The 25,171-nt window shown below is 39.5% G+C and overlaps 1 protein-coding gene across 4 annotated transcripts in view; it reads left to right on the top strand.

The window, feature by feature from the left end:
- Nucleotides 1–25,171, top strand: part of cnnm2b (cyclin and CBS domain divalent metal cation transport mediator 2b) — a 50,114-nt gene that overhangs the window by 2,261 nt on the left and 22,682 nt on the right. The window contains exons 2-3 of one of the 4 annotated variants that reach the window (XM_026170093.1): nt 63–103; nt 6,776–7,128. The exons of 2 other annotated variants lie outside the window; for them this stretch is intronic. In XM_026170093.1, coding sequence (XP_026025878.1) covers nt 63–94 — 32 coding nt within the window. In that variant the 3' untranslated portion in view covers nt 95–103; nt 6,776–7,128. Of the gene's footprint in view, nt 1–62; nt 104–6,775; nt 7,129–18,223; nt 18,923–25,171 lie in introns of those variants that run through there. One more of the 4 variants, XM_026170092.1, reaches the window with a different exon arrangement.

The raw sequence follows: 25,171 nt of genomic DNA, 5'->3' as shown, positions 1-25,171 counted from the left end.
ACCCTTTTCACACTTTCCCATTCCTTTCATCTCTTGCTCTCTCTCATTTGTAAATGCATTAGGACATGTGGGAATAGTGCAACAGCAGCACTGAGGTTATCAGGTGGGGGCATCTTGTTTGAGAACCTGCTTAAATCCCTGTCTGCCTCTCATGCGCTTGCTTCAGAGTGATGGTGGCGATAACTCTTTTTTTGTCCAATCCTGGAATGCAGTCGTGTGGATAATGAATAACAACCTCTAACACCCTCAAGCCCCCCGTGTGCTGTGTGTATTTGTATGCGCATGGTGTTTGAGAAAGATGTTTACCTCACCCACGGTTTATCTGATGTTTTGCATAGCCAACCCCCTCACTGTTGTTGCTTCTGACTAAGTTATTCCTGGAAAGGGTTTGTAGATTTGGTGCTGGACTGGACTGATGCATATACAGACACACCTGTCAGCAGCTGATTTATGAACTCTTAAAACTAGGGGGAAAAAACATGACTGTTGTGCGCTTATTAGAATATTCGCTTCACTTTAAGAGGATTAATTGGGAGGAAAAACAGAACAAATCAGCGAGCTCCATTACCAGAAATTAGGTGTAGTTCCTCTGCCAAATTAGCATTACATAATATACTATTTGGGGAGGGGGGTGTTTGTTTATTTATTTTCATTACAGCTGACTAGTCACAGACATGCACCAGTTTTCTGAGTCAACAGAGAAAGTTCACCATCCTGTTATTTTATCAGAATACTAAGATCGGCAAATGTTTGCAATTTCTTTTTATTATTACATATCTCTGTTGTGATTGTAGTAGACATCTGATGACTAAGATTTTGTGTGTTACAACCATTTAGTGAATATTTGAATGTTTGTGTTTACTTGTGTTCCTGTGTGTGTGTGTGTGTGTGTGTGTGTGTGTGTGTGTGTGTGTGTGTGTGTGTGTGCGTGTGTGTGTGTGTGTGCTACACAATGGCGCTGAATCCACAAGTCACTTCATTGATAAGTAATATTGCAGAACATTAACTGGGAACTGTTTTGGTGGAGATATCATCTGAATTTCAGGAGTGGGAACACTCCTACCTTCACGCCCCCTCCGGCCTCAGCCTATAAAAGCCCCCCTCCTCCAATACCTGCTGTTCTCATTTTCACGCCCCACCCTTCCCCCTCATTTTTCCCTCTCTTCTCCTCTTCTCCTCTCTTCCTTTCCTTCATTCATTTCTCGTTAGTACATGGGGATCTGCCCGGCCCGAGAGCCGTCGCCAGTCCCCTTCGAGGCCTTCCCCAAACCGCAGCACCAGTCACACTTCCTCATCCCTCATCGCCCATCGTTACCGAGGATGTGGTCCCTGCTAGTGAAAAGAAAATAATTGGGTTGTTGATTCATTAGTCACCATATTTCAGTGACACAGAAACTTGTGTGAAGTTTTTATTTTTGTAAGGTAGCAACATTTTAGAATAAAATAGAATAATCCTTTAATTGTCCCACAAGGGGAAATTTGGTTGTAACAGCAGCCAAAAAGACACATATACAAACAAACAGTACACAGGACACAGAACAGAAACATACACAATTTTTCTTACATATTTACTTTTACATTTTCTTCTTAAGGAAGGAAAATGTGCCTTGCTCTGATGGAGATTTAGTAATTAATAATTACACTCCTGCACAATTTGTTTCGACAAAAAAACAATAAACTAAGACAAACCGTTTTCTACTCTTTTTAATTCGATGCATATTTTTCTATCTATCCACTTTCTTAACTCCTTATCCAGTTCAGGGCCATGCTAGCCTGGAGCTTATCCCAACTGTCATAGGATAAGAGGTGGGGTACAACCTTGACTGGTCACCCATCTATCACAGAGAGAAAAGGACAGCCGCTTATGCTTCCAGGCAATTTAGAATCACTAATTAGCCTAATGAGAATGGAGCGATCCCACACAGGCGCAGGGACAGCATCCACATACCAAACAAATAAAGATGCCAGGCAGCTGACAGTCTCAAATCCAGGGCCCTTTTGCTATGAGGCGATATTCATAACCACTGCACCACTGTTCCACTCGTGCTTAGTTTGCTTTAGAGTCATTCCTCAGTTTGTGCACAAGCTGCAGATGTGGTCGGAGTTTAAAACATCTGCATGCACCTCATTAAATATCCCGGGGCATCGGTTCATGTTCCGTCCTCAGCATCCAAACACTTGCTACATACCTAACACTGAGTTTATGTTTAAATAAAAGCTGCTGCCTAAGCAGCCGTGACATACTTTGGTTTGAAATACTTAAAAAGAGACAATTAATAAAATAATGTGAAGTTTTTCTCTGTAGAAGTATTTTGCCCGTTAGCAGAGAGAGTGTCTTGTTGCATAATGATGCTTTAAATAATTCAGCTCCATTCATCTCAGATATGTTTGTAAATGGGTAACCGGGTGTATCTGTTTGCAGTAGTTAGTTGCAATTTGTGAATTCTGTTCACATACTCCCACTAAAAGACGCATACATTAAGTTTTCGCATCATTACACCTGCATACTTAATCATAAACACTCAGCTCTGGAGGGTATAGCGTCTGTGCTGCTGGCAGTGCACCAGAGGGGAATTCAAGGGAGGCAAGTCATAAGCAACTGCTGTGGGGAGGCCTGCGGGGTCAAAGTTTCCCGTCAATCTGGCTCTGTTCACAGCACACACTCAGTTCAAAGTGCTTTGTATTGTAAGTCATTGTTAATTAATTTGATGCCGCTTGCGGAGCTGCATAGTCGTTTGGAGTCGGTTACAAAAAAAAAAAAGAAACAGTCCCAAAACATGCTGCTCACGGTAGAGACTGTGTTAGAGCATCGGATCAGAACTTTTTTCATAAGTTGGTTCCTCTTCACAGTTGTGGATTTGTAAGAGAGGATTTCAGACTGTGCAGCATTACATAATTCACCGTGATGCTGATTCTACTCTTTGTTAAGGTTTAAAAAGATTCTCAGAAGTGCTCATTTTACTTGAAATATAGAGAAGCCACCATAATCAACGTGCCCCTGCTTATGTTTTACCCAGCTCCATCGAGGTCCTAGGTCAAGGGTTACAGTGAGATTCATACAGGAGGTGTTTAATGCAGGCAAACACACTTCTGGAAACTTCTGACCCTTCATTAATTGCTCTCCATCTGCGACTGCAACAATTACTGTCATCTGGGGGTTTCTTGTCAAGCTGCAGCTTTACCCGTTAATGAGTGGGTCAGTGAGTGCCTTTTGGGACAAAACCAAGTAGCTGGGGCAAAAACAGGAATTTAGCTGCCCTTCTGGCTTCCAGTTATGTGCGATATTCCTGAAAGTGCAAGTTAGTCACCCCTTCACATACAGTGTTCCAAGCTTTTTGAGAGGAGGAATGGATTTACCGTAGGCATGAGAGCTCAAATCAGGTTGCACACATGTTCCTCTACACCACTCTGCTTTCTGATTCTGGGGAAGCCGGGCCACTCGTGCAGCATCAGATGCACGGGCACTTAGAGTCAGTTTATCTTATCTCCTATTTTCAAATCGCGTGTGTGATTGATGCGGTTATTCTCCTGCGTGCTGGTGATAAATATGTTATTTCACGTGCATACTGTTTAGTCATGCCTACAAGCTATTATGCCACATTCTTCTTTCAAAGCACAGCACTCATCTGCAAACCTTTTCTGCTGTTAAATGAAAAGTTCATTCCACCGTGGTCTTTTCAATTCAACCACTGTTTCCTAGCCCAGACTGCACTGTATTCTTCACTATTTTAGAGTAAAAGTCCCCAGTGTAAAAGAACCTACATGAGAACTGGCACGACTTGAACTAGTTCCCTAATTGCTGCAATATAGGCCAATCTATGCTTAATTCAGATTCAGCAGCCTTGCAGGCTCTTTGCTTAGGACTTTGTCTTAAAGTGAAACTCATTTTTTCTCTTTTGGGCCTTGTTGAAATACTGACAGCAGTTTGTGTGTGTTGCGTTTTTTTAATGTTTTTATTCTTTCTGGGGGTTTGTGTGGAGCATGTCATAGCAAATGTCTAAAAAGCGTGATGGATTGTTTGCCTGGTAACCCTCGGTTTTTAACGCTGCATCAAGTGTTGGGATTAAATGACATCATGTTGGTAAGAACACTTAATGTTTCCTGATGAGGGACACCCCTTTGAACTCAGCGTGACTTCTTCTGCCAGCCGCTCACTTTATCAGAACTAATTACCTCGAATCAAAGGTTGTCTGCATTTCACTATACTTGGTATTACAGAAGACGGCATCGGCTGCAGATTTTCTCTCGAGTGGAATGTAATATCATTTAAAAAAAAACCAACACTCTGCATTTATTTATTATTTAAACACTTATCTTTTTATAATCATATCACTTGTGATTTCTGCTTATTTGTTCAGGCACCTGTCTGCATGGTTTATAAGAACAAAAATGATTCACTTGTAAACATATTCCTCTGTTTCTGCAGCCCTTTTAGGAGGTCTTTGAGAAAGAAGCCAGAAAACCTCTGTTGTAGTAACCTGTTGTTTGGTAACTTCTTGTCTGTGACTCAGTTTAAAGGCCCACACAAGTTGTTAATGCGTGTTTTAGCCCGTTTACTAAAAGCGATGAATAACTCACTGCCGCCAGATTTTCTGGCTCTGGGCGTAGTTTTGGAGAAGCCTGTTGAAAGCGCATTATGTAATCCGTCACGATGAAATTTTCATTGCTTTTCTTTGTATTAAGACAACACCTGACAAAGGATTTTTCTAGTTCACTAGTTGCCGTTAATTCATGCGGTTAGTTCACTTATTGTTGCTGATTGAACCAGACAAGTCATTTATTAACTTAATCATTTGGGAATACCAGAAAATTGTTTGAGTTTTTGAGAAAGTAGAGTTTATATATAGTAAGCACAGTACTACATTATGGAGAATTATTTAATAACTACCCTTTAAAGGCCACGTGCTGACAACACCTGAAAAAGCATTGGTAATCTTCATGTGTTGAGGTAACCAGCATGATTATCTAATGTGAGAGAGACTGACCAGGCCCACTGAAATCTTACATGTATATACTTACATGTTTTACATGATAAGCTGTCTTTGAGGTTAATGAATAAAGTGCAAAAGTACTCACATCATCTTTTCAGGGATATCATTTATGGTCTCAAAATGATCACAGACTTGAATAAAGAGTTGATGTAAAGAAAAATGTCTATCTGTGGCTGATCTGTGGTCATATGAGCTGGTATACTGTACTGCTTAAAGCCTTGATTATACCAAGTTGTGGACATAGACATGGACAGCTGGAGACACCATGGCTGAGTAGCTATTCCTATTATACTTATAATACTTATCCTATTATACTTACTTAAAGGTGTGCATGCATAACAGTTGATGGCTTAGATAAGACACACAAAAAAACAGACAGGGATTCGGACATCTGCACAGATCCTAGCGCAGACTGTCCAGTGAGGAAATTATTGTCTGTCATATCCCAACAGACCCTAACAGACTTGAGTGTGTTACATTAACACATTCTGAACTATTGTGGAACAGATCCTCTCCCTTAATTCCACATTGTGTTCACCAGCAATTTGCGCAGATCATATGCTTTCAGGTGCTGGAAAAACATTTTTTAAAAATGGTAAACAATGGCATTAAGACTCCTTACTGAAAAAAGCTGAGGATGGAAATGCTGTAGAAAGAACAGAACTAGAAAGCATTCACTAGAAAATACTTTGTGTATATATGTACAATGGAGTGCAGAGATGCAGAACTGGATGATACGAGAAGAGAAGCTACGTGTGAGTAAATGCATCCACCATCTCATGGATTACTGGCCACCTGGCAGACAGGTCACAGTATGTGAGACTGAGCGGTGCTCTGTCTGATTTGTCGATGTGTACTAAAGCAGCTGTGCAGAAAGGTCTCTGTCCTGTCTCCATTGCTGTTCACATTGTACACCTGCAGTTCATGGCAGATATAGAGATGCTGTAACAGTTCTGTAGTTGTTGGATGTTTATGTGGCAGAAGGAGGAGGGCAAAGAACTAGTTGATGATTTTTGTGTAACTGTCTGGAAGGAACTGTCTGCTTCTTAATGTGAATAAGACCAGAAAGATGGTTATTGACTTCAGAAGGAAGAGAATGGCTTCATGACCTGTGTCTATCATGGGACAGGATACTGACGTAGTACAGATGTATAAGTACCTGGGCTGAACTGGAGGCTATATACTAAAAGGGAATGAGCAGACTTTAGTTCCTAAGGAAGCTGAGAGCCTTCAATCTGTCAATCAAAACAAAGGTGATTTTTTTTTTTTTATCAGTTAATTGTGGTGAGCACGGTGGACTTTGCTGTGGTTTGCTGGGAAATCATCATCAGGTGGTGACACCAACAGAACAAACTGATTAGTAAGGCCGGCTCTATTACTGGCTGCAAATTGGAACTTGTGGAGCTGGTGTAGCGAGGAGGTCACTGTTATCCATCATGGATAATCCTGACCACCCTCTGCACCACTTAAACTCTGTAATACACTATATTTGTCTGGCAGAGAGGCATGTCCCATATATTATTATCATTATTATAGATCCCCTTCCTGTGTTTTTGTCAGTGCCCCTGTCTCTAAATAATGTATCAAAGCAAGTCTGACTACATCTTCCCCTACCCTTCTCTGATAAATCAACCCAACACTCGTCTCCATCTGCTCCACCATGCCTATTTAAACTCATCCACCGTCACTACCTCTCCTAATTGCATCCTCACTATTATATCGGTCTCCCTCTCATTCAAACTTGTGTATTCTGACTTTCATTCCTCTTCTCTCCACCTTTGCAGACTCTCTTCCGCCTGCTCCCTACTCCAACTATAGATCGCAGTGTTGTCTGCAAACATCATAATCTACAAAGTTTTTTTCCTGACGTCATCTATAAATCTCTTCATCACCATTGCAAACAAGAAGGGGCCCAGAGCCGATCTTTGATGTAATGCTACTCCGCCTTTCACTCGAACCCATCTGTCACTCCTACTGCACACCTCACCACTCTCTTGCTGTCCTCATACATGTCCTGCTCCACACTCACGTACTTCTCAGCCGCTCCTGACTTCCTTATGCAGTACCACAGTTCCTCTCTTGGCACGCTGTGATAGAGCAGGGCGATATGGCCAAAAATATTTATCACGATATATATTTGAAAATTTGCGATAACGATATAACCGACGATATAATTGATGCGAGACAAAATACAACTCCACAACATTACTAGCGCAAAAAGACAACCTTCCATTTATTTTCACTTAAACAAGAAGCTGGTTTTTATGTACATTAAAGCTTTATAAAAATGTAACAGTGCAAATGCAAATTCCTTGCTGAAAGTTTAACCAAAAGGCATTTCCAGTAGAAATGGGCTGACATATCCTGAGCATAACCATGTATAATATCCACTGAAGTTAAAAAGAGGTGCTTTGCAACATTAAACTGCAGTGTGCAGTACGCATTTTTCGGACCATAAGGTGCACGGGATTATAAGGCACATTAAGCGAAACAAAGCAGTCAGATAAATCAAACTTTATTAAACTCATTCTTCTTGCTTCCTCCACTTCTGTACCATTGATTCCTTAATGTTGAATTCTCTGGCAGCGGCTCTATTCCCATGTTGTTGCAGTATATTAATGACTAACCTCGTATTGTGGATGGATTATCTCAGTTGTTCTCCTGACTGAAGTTTGGTCCGTTTACAGCATCCTGCCATGCGATTGCATTTGTCTCTAACCATGAAAAACCTTCACGTTAACTTTTATAAGTGGAAAAGTGTTAGTGTTCGTCCTCCAGCTTCACTGTTTATGTTATGCTAACATAGCTGTGTCGCTAGCGATCACGTAGCACATCATTATATACCAGCTAGCCCAACTTCAGTAACCCTACAAACGTCACTGCTGTTTAGTTTCCTGTCTTCATTTATGTTGGAAGTGATAGCAGAGCTGTACGTTTGATTTTTTTCAGAAATCTCTCAGTCAGAACATGCAATATCATGCTTAGGTAACTAGCGAAACTAGCGAGCTAACTTCCGCTAGCTTCCTGCTAACTTCTAACTCCGTTAAATGTAATAACTTTTGTTTTCATGGATGCCTGGAAGTTAAACTTTATAGTTACACCTGGTAAAGCAGCAATGCTGATCGTTTTATTAAAGATGAAAGAATTTAGACAGTTTTTAACTCTAAGTGATGCTGCAGTGTTGTTTGACCTGAATGTATACGGAGTTTAGGACCCAGATTACTCCCAGCTTTAAGAGCATCTTAGTCCGACAAATACGACAATAACAACGGCCGCTTGCATGTTCTGCAAAAAAATGTGCTTTGTTGTGTATCTGACGGACAAACACCAAACCAGTTCCACATCATGGAAGTTGCACCATTTTTACAAACCAATTCTGGTTCATCTGTTTCACTCAACAATCGGCCATGTGCGTATGAAAACAAAGGCACTGCGCATGCGCGTTTTACTCCCATTCTATCGCGATATTTCATTTTCCTATCTTTGCCTAACATTATACCGGTATTACCGTGAACGGTATAATATGGCCCAGCCCTACGCTGTGATATGCTTTCTCTAGATCCACAAAGACACAGTGCTCCTCCTGGCCTCCTCTAATAGCAAACATCACATTTGTTGGCTGAAGAAAAACATTTGATTAAAAACCAAACAAACTGACATTTTCTATTAGCATTGCTTATACTTGCTCGTTGTTTGAGTTTGATTTTTCATAACTGTTTAGGCTCCAGGGTAACACAATTGTGAAAAAGAAATGAAGATGATGTAATGGTTAGTACATTTTGTAATGCAAATTTAAAGACTTTGTAAGTTAATTTTCATAAACTCATTAAATGGATGAAAACCAGCTGTAGCCAAAATCTCACTTATTGTAATTCCCAAGCAGTGAAGTCAAGTTGGTTAGTTACTTGTGACATCCACGAATGCAGAAATGTAGAATTTCTGTCAATTCAGAATAAAAGTTGGTGTGAGACTGTGCAGTAAATGTAATTAATACTGATCGTTCCAAAAAGCTGATGTATTAGCAATTTGTGCTCAAATGTTCAGTTCAATTCAATTTTATATACAGCGCCAAATCACAACAACAGTCACCTAAAGGTGTTTAGCGTTGTTTTTTGTGTCTGTGGTTTGAATTTGTTGTCATTCACCAGTCAACTCTGTGCACATTTGTGTGAAAAATCCGAGCTGGCCATGCTATGACCCGCCAACAATGCCAGGGTACAGAAATTCAGTGATTTTTCTTTTCTTTTTTTTTTAATCTTTGACATTAATCTACTGCTAGTAAACAAGTCTAAACCCTGTTTGCAAGCTGTAAAAAATTGTTGACGTTGCTCAAGTCTGTTTCTGCTTTATTGCCCAATTTAATTTATTAGACAAGTAATCAAAAACTAAATGCATTTCAATTACAGTAACTACAATAAGCTACATTGATGATGAAGAATAAAAACATTTATTCTTCATCATCAATGAAGAATAAATTCATTACAGGTTAACTAGTAATCTGTAACTTATTACAAAAAAAACAAACTTTTCCCAACAATGAATGGATGCACTGTTGACCTTTGCTGATTTTGATATTGACTGGGTTAAACTCTTGAGTTTGTTGCGTTACAAGACTAGTTTTTGAATTGCCCCACATTCTTCAGATTCTGGTACAACGTGGAGTAGGCTTTTAAGACCCGATTAGTACAACAGTTAAGGAGTGTCAATCTAGCCGCAGTGCATTACCAAAGCCTGTCTGATCTGGCATTATGACTTTTCTTTACATTTATTTTCTTCCTGGAAAATAAATGTAAAGTAGGTTTCCTGGAAGTTTTGCAGATTTTTCGTTGACTGTAATGTATTCTGATGTCAAAATTAAGATTTTGGGTGTGATCCAGTCTCTATTCACGTAGGCTGTGGTATTAAGCAGTACTGCTGGCCTACAACTCCTGCAAACAAACAACTATGTCAGCTTCAGCTTGCTATATTTGGAAGTAGCACCAAAATGCATTAGCCTCCAAACTTGACCTGTGCACAGCCATCCAAAGATATAGTAGAAATGAGACTGCACTACTATCCAAAAGGGGTTAAAACACACAAAAAGGTCTCTGTTGCTTTATAGTTGACATTTTATCAAGGGTTACTTTGAAGAGTAACAAGTGTGGAGATCTGACATGGAAGACTTTTGATATAAACCTCTGTAATCTCACGTCCTTGCTTCTGTATGGCAGATTTATTTGTTTGTGACAATGGGCTTTTTATGAACATCCACAAATATGGTTTTTATCACTGTAGTCACTTGAGAAAAAGTCCCATATTGTACCAAGGAAGTGAGTGGGATAAACCTGAGGCACTTATTGTAGAAAGTATAGTGGTATTACTGTACTACTGTAAGGTCTCTTTCGGTCAGAACACATTGCACAGAAATCCAAACACTGTCATGTATTGTCTCTGGTGTTGGTGCAAACATCTATCTTGAGCACATTTTAAAAACCGCAGTTCTTTTTTCTCGACACTGCAGTGCATCTCACTTCACATCATTTCTACCTAGTAACTTGAGTGCAGACTCATTAGTGACTCATATAACTTCTGGTAGTCTCTGACGATGGCTGCTCCTGAAGGAATGGCTTTTGTAATTTTGTGTTGTTCGTGTAGTTAAGGAGCCGAATCTGCTTCCAGCGCATGTTGCCTAGGATCTGTAGCCATGAAAAAATTTGTTATTATGCAATCCAGAATGCAGCCACCCCCACGTTGCTTTTAATAAGCTGCTTCCCAAAACAGAGCTCATACTGCACCTGCCCGTTATTTCGTTAACAGATTATTTAGACTTTGTAATTGACGTGGCCATGCAGGTATTACTGTAACAGGAGACTGAGGCTGAGAGGTGTATGATGTAACAGAACAGCCTCATGTTTTCATTTATTCTGTTGGCCTGGATTTAACTGTAAGTTACCCGAATGGAAGATGAGATATTTGCACTTACATCCATTTGTACTTAAATTTATTAATTTTGATAGGCCCTTTAATCCTCTTTAAACAAATGTGAAATGATCATCTCCATAGTGCAGATACTCTGATTTACAGCCTCTGTTTTGGGATTGTATAATCTAAGACTTTAGTGGGAGTAGAGAAATGAACTGTTGGCGTTAATCAATATTTTATCTGAATATTGGCATTTGCCAATATTTTTTTTGCTACTAAATGTTCAAAGACTGATGATGATGATGATGATACACCAGAAAGACTTTGTGTTTCTGTCGTCCAAATGGCAGAATATAAAACACATGCATGCAGACACACAGACACAAAAAGGCACCAAATTTAACCAATTTATTGTTATAAGACTAAAGTTTTGCTGTTATTAAATTCCAAGATTTTTAGAAGAAATTCTATTCTAAAGCAAGAAACCACTTAACCAAGACCCTTATCTTGTTGGAAAGACACTTAAAAGATGCTCTTTTTTTGCATTTGATGGCAAAAAGAGCAAAAATTGTCCTTAAGCTGATACTTGAAATGCCACCATTACATATTTAATATAAAGAAAAATCCTTTATGTAGTCGTACGCAAAGTGTCATTCATTTTGTCTCTGCTGAGAGGAACTGTTTGCTCTGACTGTGGTTATGTCTTTAAGATATTATCAGGGTAATTTGGGTGTTGTGCATGATGTCATTGTTATGAAATGACGGGAAATTGCTGCTATTAGTGTCGCCGTATGATGATTAGTAGGAGGAGAAGAGTGATGATGATCACTGTATTGCGGTAATCATTATGTCTTATTAGCAGGGGTTGAAATGTACAAATTTGTAACGCCGCCTCTACGTCAGTCTGTCCCACTGGAAGCTCTAGCAGGCTCTAGAGATGGCGTGCCATAATGAAACATGGAGATAGTGAGACTCCTCTTAATGAAAGCCATTAGCACTGATTAACTGGCATCCTACTGATTCTCTCATGTGGAGAAAAGTGGCGACTAGCTGCTACTACATCCTGGGTATAAATGTACAATGGGCTGATGCACTTAATGTATTAAAGACAAAAGAAGTTGAGGCTATAGAATAGCGCCTGGGACTAATATACAATTATGCTTTATATAATTAGGTTTTTCCAGTGATGCATTAATGTGCAAGCAGCTTTTTAGTGTCATAGTTATTTGATTTAAAATGTATTTTTTAATATACTTCTTATGGAAATGAATGAACAAATTATTGCTTCACATTGCTTGTTTTAAGCCTTATAGTCCAGATGACTTCTGGACTATAAGGCTGTATGGACTATAAGGACTATAAGGAAAAATCTTAAGAGCTGTTTTTACTGGGTTTGTTGTTTAAATGTGCTCTCATCTACCTAACAAATCAGTCCCATAGCATGGAAATGTTGTGGTTTTTTGTTTGCTTGTTTGCTCTCCTCTAGCATTAATGTATTGCCCAGTCTAAACATTTATTAGAGAAGTAGTGATCAAATATGAATCAACAAAGGAATCAAAACATCATGAAGGCTGCTAAAGGTGTCAGATAATTGCAATTCACTATATTTAGTTTTTAAAAAAAGATGTTATGTACTTAAGTTTTGTTTTTTTGTGTTTTTATTTAATCTTTAATCACCAGGAAATTCCTTGAGATTAAAATCTTCTCTTCCAGGGAGACTTGGCCAAGAAAACATTGAGTAAAAGTACTTAGTTACATTCCAGCACTGCATTTTTTCTGTACAGAAGACTGTATCTTTTTCTGGTTTGTGTCTAACTTTGACTTGAGTAAAAAGAAAAATAAGGCCCATTCAGGCTGTGCCTCAGAGAGGGACAGAAGACTCTGCAGCTTGGTCAGCCTAGTAACCAGGCTCTGTGCAGCACACTAAAGGAAGCAGAGCCACTTGCTTGTGTAGCAAAGTCCCATCCCCCTCCTCCTACATTCCCTCTCTCCCTCTTCTCTCCATATTGTCCTCTTACCCATTTCCCTCAGTGTTATAAATTACAAACGACACAAACCTCCAGGCCTAATGCCCTGCTATGGATGCCTTCCAAGCTGCACTTTTTGGAGAGCCAAGAGGCTGGCTTCATTGATAACACCGGGCACACTGTCCGTCTCTCCATTTACTGGCAAGAGGAAAAGCCCAAGACGGGCCCTTCACAGGCCCGAAAGACACCAGCGCTTTTTACAATCAGCTGATGGAGCCTACTTTCCTGAGACTTAAGCAGTGGTAGTGTTTTTATTTCAGCTGGCAATGTGAAACACATCGATAATGATTAAAACGACAAAAAAGCACCGAGCATCAGGACCTCACACTTACTCTTATGGTTTAATTCTGATTTAATTATTAATTAAACTTTATAGATTTGTAAAAGTCTGTAGGAAAGTAATCAAAGTCATTTTGAGGGACATTTGGAAAATTCTCACACTGCTGTTTCAGTTTCTCAGAAATCAGCACCAGCCACTCATTAGCATTTATTAGCAAAAGCTAATGGGCCATGAGTGCATGTGACCATTTCGTGCCCTCACATTACCAAAGTTATATTAAAGAATAAACCCACTATGAAATGGAACCAAAAAACAACATTTTAATAACATTTACCCCGCATGACAAATATGATTGTTTTCCTTTTTTTCTTCTTCTCATAATTACCAATAACCTTAAACGTAGCAGCTCATGTTAGCTGAACTGAATGTAGGTTTCCAGTAGAGTCCAACTAATGTTTCAGCCAATACTAATCTATTAAAGATTTTTTGGTATTTGCATGTTACCTAGCATGTAAAAATATATATTTTATAAACAGTTTCTGGTGTAGTTTTTCCAGCAGAGTGACTCAGAGTTCATTGTTTGAAATGCTCATAGCGCTGTCTGCTGACAGAAACAATGATAGAGACAAGGCAAATGATACAATTGTATAACTTAGCATTTTACCTTGTTCAGCTGACATTTATCTACTTATGACAACTAGTTACAGCTTACCATATGCTATATCTATATATCTATATCTATATATATATATATATATATATATCTATATATCTATATATATATATATATATATATATATATATACACATATATATATACACATACACATACCTATATAATTGATTGCACCAATTTTCCCTGTTTGTGTAATCACACCTTAAAGGTCAATTTTGAGTCACAAAAGCTCTGATCGAGCATATGGTAAGCTGTAACTACTTGACATAAATGCTTTTATGGAAATCATAAAATAATTTTTCTGCAGGAAAAGTCCAAAATGTCTTTCGGGATACCAACAACAAGCACTCTGTGGCATTAACCATGATTCAGTAATCACGTGCAAAATTAAGTGCCCGTTGTGCTGTTGATGCTATCAAGGTTAACAACCTTTTTGATCTGTTTTGCTGTCAGTATCTGAATTTTTTTACTGCCTTCGGATCAGTATTGAAATTGGAATGAGCCCCAAATATTGAGCCCCTGGTTTGCACCTACTTTCCGCTGCAGTCACAATAATAGGTTTGGTTTCTGCTTTCAATTTACACATTTTACCAGTTTTTCCACGTTTCAGTTGTTTTGCTCACTTGTTATCTTGTTAAAGAACGTGTCTTCAAGTTCAAGTGGCTTCACCTCTTTCATGCTTATACATTTGGATGTATCAAATCATAGAAGAACTCTGACTCAGGTTTTCACAATTATTTTGTACAAGCATGAAAACAGACAGAGTAAAACTTTTTTCCTCAAAGTGGCACAAATAACACAAAGGCATTTAAGTTGTCAAGACTGTTTTCAGTTCTGCATTCAAATGAAGAAACCAAGCAGGAAGAAATCAAATATCTGCCTATCTGACTTTGTTGTAAAGACGCAGATGCATTTTTAGGTCATTCAGGACTCTTGGTATGCGTGCGGTGGACCTTTTCCCTCTCTGGCGTCTCCCAACTAACAGCAAGAGAGGGAACTGCTAGTAGAGCCCCACTATGGGTTGCAGGCCCCAGCCACTGCTCCAGCTGACCCTTCGGGCCCAGATTCAGCCTCTAAGCTTTAACCCCATCCACAGCTGACTGTCCAGCTTGAATTATTATTCCTGTCCTGTGTGCTTCCACTGCAGATGGCTGTTTAATCAAAGCTTGAAGTTCTAATTTCTTGCTTTAGGGACACAGCCGAGTTTGTTGACTTTAGTAAAGTCATCGGAAAACCAAGTTTAGTGCAAAGTGTGACGTTATGACTTGTAATCATTAATGACAATTGACCTTAAGATGAGTGAAAGAGTTATTTATGACCATTGAAGTGTTACAGGGTCAAGGCCATAATCATTTAAAAAGAGTTATTTTAGATCATTTCTGGGAAATGCATTATTTTCATTGCCCTGGGTTTTCTTGAATAGTACCTTGGATTCTTGTTTGATTTCTTTTTGGTCCTAGTGTTGTTTTACTGTGAAGGTTAGTTTTCTGTTGTGTGTCCTTCTAGTTACTTCTTTATTTTCTTATTTGTTATTGTCTGCTCTATAGCAATTGTCTTCACTTGTTCCTGATTGTTTTCGCCTGCGTTTTGATAATCAACCACTTTGTATTCTTTCACAGAAAAAACAGAACTTTCTTCTGTGATATCATCTGATGTCATGCTTGACGGATATAAGCTATTGAGGTTTTTCATCCTTATTTCTTTCACTTGTGCTTCTCATTATTTAATATTTAGCATTTTATCACTCACTCAGATTCCAGTCAGATAGGCCGAGAGAACAGTCAATGATTTTTTTGGGGCACCAGTGGTTACGATGGAAAATGTTACTATTTGACCATTTGGCAACTGGTTCTTGTTGGTTGCTAGTTGTCATTAGGTAACATTTGCTTGAGAAAACCTCTTTGTGATTGCTTTGGTCACTAGCGAATTGTCACCTTTGCCTGTAGTTTACATAGTCTTGTCTACAAACTTTCATTGGCTGCCAGCCAAGCAGTTGTAAAACTTGAAAAGGTGAAACACAAACTGTAATAAAAAAAATCTTTACCTCCAGAGTAAATGTTGTAACTCAGTGTTGCAGAATGATGTTTCGAAAGGTGCAGCTTTTACTTTGAAAGCAGACAGTCTCTGGTTCCAGTTTGTGTTGGTCTTATCACAGTTTTACTATCATTCTTAAGAAATAGTTGACTAGTGTTTGCAAGCAAGTTTGTGTCTTCTGCTAGCAACCTGAACAATCGCCCAGAGGATTTTAGTGCAGCAGTGTATGCCTCCAACAACCAGTCCAGTAAAAGATTTTTCCCCTGGTAACTGGTGGTTAGTGGTCTAACCATGTTCTAGACGAGGGGTCTCAAACTCCAGTCCTCGACGGTCGGTGTCCTGCAACTTTTCCATATCTCCCTGCTGCAACACACCTGAATAAAATTAGGAGGTCATTAGCAAGACTCTAGAATTTGACTGCATGCTGAAGTGGCAACCCCTAACCCTACTCAAGTAAATTTAAGTAAATGTAAGTGTTTGGAAAAATGTACTTCTAAAAGTACTTTTATTGGACCATGTTCATTTACTCATAAGCTGCTGTAACATGAATCAAATGGTTGAATTGCCATCTCAGCATGCAGTCAAGTTCTATAGTCTTGCTAATGACCTACTAATTTTAATCAGGTGTGTTGCAGCAGGGACACATGGAAAAATCTGCAGGACACCAGCCCTCGAGGACTGGAGTTTGAGACCCCTGTTCTAGACCTATGTGAACGGGCCTTCAGGAATTGATTTCACTGGTGGTGGTTACGACTACAACCCAGAAACCATCCGCGATCTGAGAGTACACATTTTTCCCTCACAATCCTTAGTTTGTCAGATTGTTGGTAAATGGTCTATAGACCTGTGTGGCTGGGGCCTTATTCAGTTGACCCTATAGGATTAAATGTCTAGCATCATATAGTTAGAGGTCATGTGGCTGCAAAACCTGAACATATAGTCCATTCTTGGACTTTGTTGTTATGCTTTGCTGATGAGCACTGCCATGTTTTGAGCTTGTGGCCTTTTTTTCTTTTGTACCATTAACACAATATGACTGGGAGGTACGGTGCAGTGGTACACCACCACTGTTGGCACTGTAGCCTCACAGAAAGGGAGGTCTTCAGTCTGAATCTGCCAGCTGTCAGGAGCTTTTCTGTATGGAGATTGCATGCTCTCTCCGGGTACTCCAGCTTCCACCCATATTTCAAAAACAAGCTTGTTAGGTTAGTTGGTGATTCTAAGTTGTCTGTAGGAGAGAATATAAGGGTGAATGCTTGCCTCTCTGTGGCAATCTGTCTAGGCTGCCTCTCCAACATGACAGTTATGACAGGCTCCAGCCCTCCTCCGACCCCAGCTTGGAAAAGCAGTTAAGAAGATAAATGGATATTCTTGGCCCAAACATTTAAATGAAAGCACTTCAAATGTGGAAAAACTATGGAGAAATGATAAAAGCTATTTATGTGTTCGGTGTCATGGTGTATGGTAGCCTACCATACACCATGAAATAAGTCATTTTTAAACTATATAATATTTAAACAGGAGTGAAAAACTCAGATGTTAAAATCACTTGACTGGAGTTCATGTTTACATATTTATTTATGCAGCAAAGTTTGAGAATCATCACTGATGATTCTGTGGAGGTAAGAAACACAGGGACCCGGGACGTTTTTGCAGGTTCTGTGTTTTCCTTCACATTCTTAAAGCTTATTGCAGAAAGAACAGGAGCTTTTTTATTCAGTACTTAGCTCATTGTAGCTTTAAGGATTTTGCCCTGTGGCTAATTGTTTTTATTGAGGCATTAATTATGAGTTTTAAAGCTCTGAGTACTCCATGCCAAGAAATGTGTGTTTTTATGCGTTTGACTAACTTGCTCTTTCTGTGTTAAAAATGAAGAGTGCATCTAATGATTCGACTGCTGGTGTGGCAATGGAATAAATTGATTCATTATTTTGATATTAATTTTTAAAGTTTAGCAATTTCTAACAGACATTTGATAAGTAGTCTAATAAAGTCACTGTGATTGCTCTAAACATGCTAGAGATTTATTGCATTATTGCATTGTCACACTTCATTACTGTATATACAAAGTATAAAAATTGTAGAAGAAATAGATTAAAAATTGAATGTTGTTCAAAAACAAAATACTACAGCAAATGATCTTTATCACACAGCCACCATGTGATTATTTAATTCTCTAATATGTTGATACTTACTGATCAGGTCTTGGTATTAGCATGCTATTAAGCACTTTCTATGTAAAGACAATTTTTCGTTCAGAAATGACCACAAAAATAATACAAAACAGTTTTTCTTTCATTTTTGCTTTTTTAAGATACCCTCAGTCCTCGTCATCCTTGTGCGATGTGCTAACCATTCAGCAGTTGCAACACTCACATAACAGAGCAGCACCTGACCGCAGACTCATTCATTTATCCGCACTGGTTTCCCATTGATGCCTCTCCTTATGACTGAGGCCCAGAGGAATCTCCACCCAGGGGACCTTTCAACAACAAACGCAGCCAGCTATGACAGCAAGCTGCTTCTCTGAATGAACAACAATGTCATTCCAGCAGTGTGTGTGTGGCTGTCCTGTATTTGTGTATGTGTGTGTGTAGTCAAACACCACTGGCTAGTAGCAGCAGAATGATCTTGTGACCAAGGCCACTTAGTGACGCTTTGGAGCTGGAAGTGGACTTAACTTTTGTCCATTGATTGATTTGTCCATGCTATTGCTTCATTAGAAGACCTACCAGTGCATCAGTGACTGAACACAAATGCTGAAATAGTTGTTTTTACCTAGAAATAAGTCTGATGTGCATTTCCACTTTGGTTGATGTGCTGTCTCAATTCAGTAGCTTAGTAAACAATGTCACTGAGTGTATCAAGATTATTAGTTGTGAACAAGACAATATCTCTAAATTCCAGGCTGAAATATCTCAGATCTTGTGAAAGGCAATTTAAATAACCGACATTTAAAATAGGAAGGCGTCTATTTCAGTCTTTGCACTCGTTTGATCATATATTTGGTGTCCGCAACAGAATAACTGTTTTGTTTTGCTGTTAAAATAATGCTAAACAGTAAAAATAGTAATTATAGTAGTCATTTTCAGTTTTGTGTGTCTGAGTTTGTGTTCACATGCAGTTGTATATTTGTCCATGCAAATGAATATTAGCTCTGTTTCTCAACTGTTTAGTTGATTGACTGGTAAATTGCAGGGTAAGTGAGTCAGTCAGTGAGTCAATTGTTCAGGCCAGTGTTCATCTCTGTCCAAGTGACCCTGATTGTTTATATTTGTGACAGCTATGGACCCAAATGTGCATACTGAAGATTATGATTGTTTGGGAAATGATTGTTGTTTTTAAAATCTGAGCTGTTTCTCCTCATGTCCCCCACAGTTTCTTACAACATCACCCATTTGGAAGTTGATCAGTGATCAAAGTCAAAGCAGTTTGTTTTGTTAGTGAGAAAGCAAAGCATGCCTCATCCGGTGATAAATTTCCCAAATATCACATGTGCTGATGAGTATCTATAAAGGTTATTGTTATTAATTAAAAGAAACATGGGGTTAGTTGTAAGTTAAAAGGGTTGGTATAGTGAGCAAGGTCTTGTTTAGTAAAGAGGAAATCACAAAAATGCATAGCATGGAGCTTCGGAGCAGAGTTGTCCTTCTCACCCCTGAAGAAGAAAGCAGAATGTGGATACTTATACATATATATATATATATATATATATATATATATATATATATATATATATATATATATATATATATATAGGGGTGCAACGATACACTAAATTCACGGTTCGGTTCGATACTTTGGTGTCACGGTTCAATATTTTTTCGATACAAAAAAAATGTTCATGCCTTTTTAATGTCATTTATTAAATTTTCACGGCACATTCCGCACCACATCTCTGTGCGTTCATCATTTGTTTGAAGCCAGCTCACCTCCTGCAACTACTTTTCCGAGAATACGTGCTTCTTTTGTGGTTCGGACTCCTGACATTTCTTTGGAGGTGGAGGAACACCAAAGTAATTGCTTAAAGGAGCTTCTTGGACATCTTTAAGAGTTCTAAACAAATGTCTGTTCTCCTCCTGAAAATCTTATGTACGCAAACACGCGTTGCAACTTCTTATCTTGTGCGCGTTTTTTATTTTGACAGCGAATGCGCACCTGCAGACCACTTATGTGCAGCCCCGGTTATATAGCTCATCATATTGCAACCACAGAAATTATTTTGTCCATGAAACCATAAAGCTGCACTTTCTTTTTGCCTTATAGTCTGATTTGTCATAACTTTTCCGTTTTGTGGTAAGCCTTTCTTTGGCTGTCACTTCTTCACCCTGACCTGTCTTATTTGGCTCAGCAGAACTGAAATATATATCCTGCTGCTTTTACACACGCACTCACATAACGCTCAGCGATTCTCTGCGCGATCAACCTCTCACATGTTTAAGCTGCGGGAGATTTCACTTGTCATGTTTGCATAGTAAGCTAACGATTGATAAGACGATGTCAGAGGAATTGGTGCGCAAATTATCATCACTCACCAATCAGTGCTGTTGCTCTCTATACACAGTTCGCGCGATTGCAAAGTGAAAGCAAAAAACAAGCGCAAATTCAAACGCGATTTCAATATGTCACATATTGACAGTGGCTCACCGATGCCAATGACATAATTACCCAGCTACATTTCTGAAAGAATGCAAAAGCATTGACATATATTTTTCCTTCGTACGATAGGCCGACGGGCAGGGCAGAGATAGATTTTGGTAGCCCGACTGGAAAAATCGCTAGCCCCAGGACGTCGGGCTAGCGATTTTGCGAGCCCTGCATCTGATCGAGGAATCACTCATCTTTGGAAAAGAGAGTTTATTACAGAGAAATGGCTCTTTCCAAAATAAAAGCTATACTATACGCTTCTTCTGGGCTATATTCTCAGCAGCATATTAAACATATCAGGTCCCCATAAGGAGAATCATGTGCTAACGGCTGTCTAAATGACTCGGGTAAAGTTTGTAGCATGCATGCTTGTTGTTTTTGTCTGGCTCCACTTGTCTTTGCACTAGGATGATGTCGGTGTAAATGTGCAGTCATATTCGTTGTGTTCCCACTAGTGCTGTCAGCGTTAATCTCGTTGAAATGACGTTAACGCCACAACACAGCAAATCTCCGTTAACGAGCTACCGCGGCTCGCCCCGTGCATGGGGCTGGACGGCCAGCACGTTAACGAGCTAACTGCGCTAACACACTAGCTCCCACCCATTTAATTGAGCATTGCGTGGCACATCCAACATACTGTTTTACTTTAGTCCATGACGCGCTTACCTTCAGGGTCATACGTCACATGAAAACCAAAATAGTTCCAAACGGCAGATCTGAATGAGGGTGGGGGAGGTTCAATTTGCCATGTTGCAAGGAGAGCTTAACTTCTGTCTCGCTAGCTTGTCCTGCGCTCACTGAATCTGCGTTCGACTACTCCGCCTAGGCTGCACTGTCGAGTGCAGATCCACTGAGCGCTCAACACAGACAGCATCGTCAGAAGGAAAGTTGATAAAATAAATTAAAATTTTTGTATTGTTCGAAACATATGATGTTGCTCCTGAGATCACCTAGCTTGGGAGTCACTGCACTTAGTGCTCCGATTACCACTGGACCCACCGTCACCTTCACCCTCCACATCTTCTCCAGCTTTTCTCTGAGCCCTTGGTACTTCTCAAGCTTCTCATGTTCCTTCCTCCTGATGTTGCTGTCATTCGGAACTGCTACATCAATCACTACAGCTGTCTTCTTCTGTTTGTCAGCCAACACTATGTCCAGTTGGTTAGCCACCACCATTTTGTCCATCTGTATCTGGAAGTCCCACAGGATCTTAGCTCTGCAATCTCCACCACCCTGGGGGGTGTCTCCCATTTAGATTTTCAATCCCCTCAATTCTGACTACCCTCTTTTCATTATCATCTGACTACACTTCTCCAGTCCGAATGATGTTCCCATGTCATTGCTGTATATCGTGGTGGTGTGGATCAGTGAATCGATGTCTCGTTCACTCTTGGCATACAGCTTGATGTCATCCATGTAGACGAGGTGGCTGATGATTGCTCCATTCCGTAGTCGGTATCAGTAGCCAGTCTTGTTAGTGATCTCACTGAGGGGGTTCAGGACTATGCAGAAGAGCAGTGGGAACAGTACAGCTTGCTATACTTCTTAGGCACCTTCTTCATCGCGCCTTTCTGCAGCTCCGATAGTTGGCTAACCTCCCTCTGTGCTACCTTGAGCTTGGCCTCTAGTCTCCTTCTCCATGGAGGGTATTACACCTTGTGGCTGTTCAACTTGTAAACAAAAACATATTATCTATATGTTTCTATCATATAGCATTTATCAGAGCACTACGTAACTACATTTAGTACAAGCACATAACACGTAACAGCATTACTACCCTGTCTAATGAACGTAGCCTGAGACACAGCCAGATCATGATATTGTTATGTCAGTTGATACCATCTACTCAAAGATATTTAGTTAATTAAAGGAACAGTCGAAATGAATTAAGCACTCTTGGTTGACCTAATCTCTGTATCATTTTTGTAAATACCCTTCAGCAAACTGCATGCACATTATAAAGTTTGTTCAGGATCAATAAAGGTGCAAATGCCCCTTGTGTGATTTATTAAAGTGAAGTTGACGGAGCCTAGAGCAGCAGCTGCTCTGCCCCTTTAAGTAACCAATTAAGGAGCATTTGTTTCCTTATTTATATTAATCTTATAAATGCCTCAGCAGGCATTTCATGTATCTGTTTTATCTATAAATTCCATTTCTGTCTCCAGATAATACAGGCCACAAGGTGACACTATTTTATTCAGTGTGTATTCAGTCTGAATGTTTGTGTAAATAAAGAAGCTGTAAATAGCTGACATGTTACCAGGGTAAAGTTTTTATCCATGTCAATGGAAAAATGGGTGAGAATAGCCTGAAACTCTGCTCCTTTTTTTCACAGGAGGTAGATTTAGAAGAAAGACCATCCAACGAGTTCCCATCACCCTAACGTTGCACTATATTTGTCAGGGCTCAAATATTTGGAAAAACAGGGGGAGAGCGAGACAGGGAGGGGGGCAGTGATGAGTGTCCACAACAGATACTGACCCCTCATACTCCCACCCCAAGTCTCTGAGCCTTACGTGCCTATTTATAGGGGCATATTGCGCTATGGAAAAATATGACAAAGCTACATTCCATAAATAAGATGGGAATGGTGGAAAAGAGCACATGGCTTAGTCTCTGAAGGCCTAAATGGAGGTTCTCAGGCTTGGCTTTGGGGTATGGATGGATAGATGGATGGTTTATTGGTTTGGCTTGGTACAGTTATCAAGAGTTGGAGCGCTTTTAATTTGGATCTTTGACAAACTACATATGAAAATGGGCCCATTAAGAATATTACTTCCTGAATTATTGCAACCCCAATTTAGATTTTTCAAAGGTTCTTTTATTATGGTGACTGGCATTTTGGTGACTGGTTGACTGACTTTGGGGACCCAATGACTTTCCCTTTAGTGCCTCCATTTTTTCCGTCTTTAATTACATCACATCACATTGTTCTGGCTGAAGCTTTGGTCTGATATCACTTAGAATACTTAGATTAAAAAACCTAATGCACAAAATACTCTTGTTCAAAAATCAGTTTGGTTAGTTGACAAATACAAGCACTACAACTTTTTTATGACAGGTTATAATCAGTTGAAGGTTATAAATTCTGTTTACACGTGAATAAAAAGTTGCAGTGTTACCATGAAAGGAACCATATACCCTACCTTTAACTAACTAGAGTCACTTTCTGCTTCTCTCAGTACACACACAAATACACACACACACATATGTGTTTGCACAGTAGTGCCATCCCAGTTATTTTGTCTCACTGTCCCACAGATGAGTGCATACTTTCCAGTTTCCCACAAAGACAAAATAACACACAAACAAGAGGAAAAAAAATGCAGCTTCTGTGTTCCATAAATATATTATGAGACAATGACAGCCTGTTTATTTATAGCTGCTTCGCTGCCGTAGAAGCAGTGTATTTTTGTTTTTTTTAAAAAAAGAGGGAGTAGAGGTAGAGAGTAGAAGCTAACACTCTGGACCTTCTGGAGCCTGGAACTTGGCAGCGGGCCTCAGGGAGAGCGTGTCCTTGTTAAGGCCAGTCGTCTAGGGTCCTATAACCCACCACTGCTGCCTGACATCTGGGGCTATCTAGCTGGGATGAGGCTGAATGCATGCTGGGTAGTCCAGCGCACAGGCACACTGCAAACAGCAGGGTCAAGGGTCAATTCACTTTCAGTTTCATCTATTAAGGAAGCCTGTTGAGAACTACAACACAATTATTACAGTTATTCAGTGCTATGTTTGAACATTTCTGAGAAATGTCAGTAGCCCTGTAAATTACAGTTTCAGTTTATATTTGTAATTGGGTGAAGTGAAGTAAAAAGTACACAGCGGATTATTTTGTTTTCCTTAACAACAAAGCAGTAGAGGTGCACTACCAGGAAGTGCTTAATCCTCTTGAGTAGACAGTTTAGCTGTTGTTTAATACACTGGCAGCATAAGGAGAAGGATGTACATCAAAAGGTCTGCTCCACAGAGCCGTACTAAGGTCATGCACCCACCCTCAAATCCCATGGAAATTTTCCAGTGTCTAATTGACTCAGCTCTTAAATACAGTTTGTTTAAAAAAAGAAAAAAAAGAGTTTTCCAGAGTTTAGAAGAGCATTCATTCATTCCGTATTTCCTAATTGTGCTCAGCCAAGAATATTTAAATAAAAAAGTGTAGCTCTGTCAGGAACTTTAGACCAGCTACACAAGCTAAACGTTAACATCAATGATGATGCTAAGTCATGTAGTTATAACTAATACCACGGTTGTCATTTTTTCTATGTGCCACCAGCACATTTATCACAAGCAAAGAGTAATGCTGAGGCTAATCGGTCACAGATTTTGATAGGCACTCTTGTCACTTATCCATGGCAAACTCTCTGGTAGTTGTTGAAAATTTACTCAGACTATGGGGGGGGAAGTCAGTAGATCATCAAAGTGATCATAAATTCAAACTGAACTTTTAAACCAATCCATCAAGTACTGGAAGATCATCCACTAGTGATGGAAACTCATAACAGCCGTTTCATGAGCTGAAGATATTCAGAAAAAGGTGAAATAAAGTGGACCCATGGTTTTAGAGCTGCAACATATTCTGTCAATGCATATCCTTTATTTATAATTGGCCTAATGACAC

The sequence above is a fragment of the Astatotilapia calliptera genome, chromosome 6, assembly GCF_900246225.1.
Source record: "Astatotilapia calliptera chromosome 6, fAstCal1.2, whole genome shotgun sequence".
Classification (NCBI taxonomy): domain Eukaryota; kingdom Metazoa; phylum Chordata; class Actinopteri; order Cichliformes; family Cichlidae; genus Astatotilapia; species Astatotilapia calliptera.
This window is presented reverse-complemented; position numbering and strand designations above follow the sequence as displayed.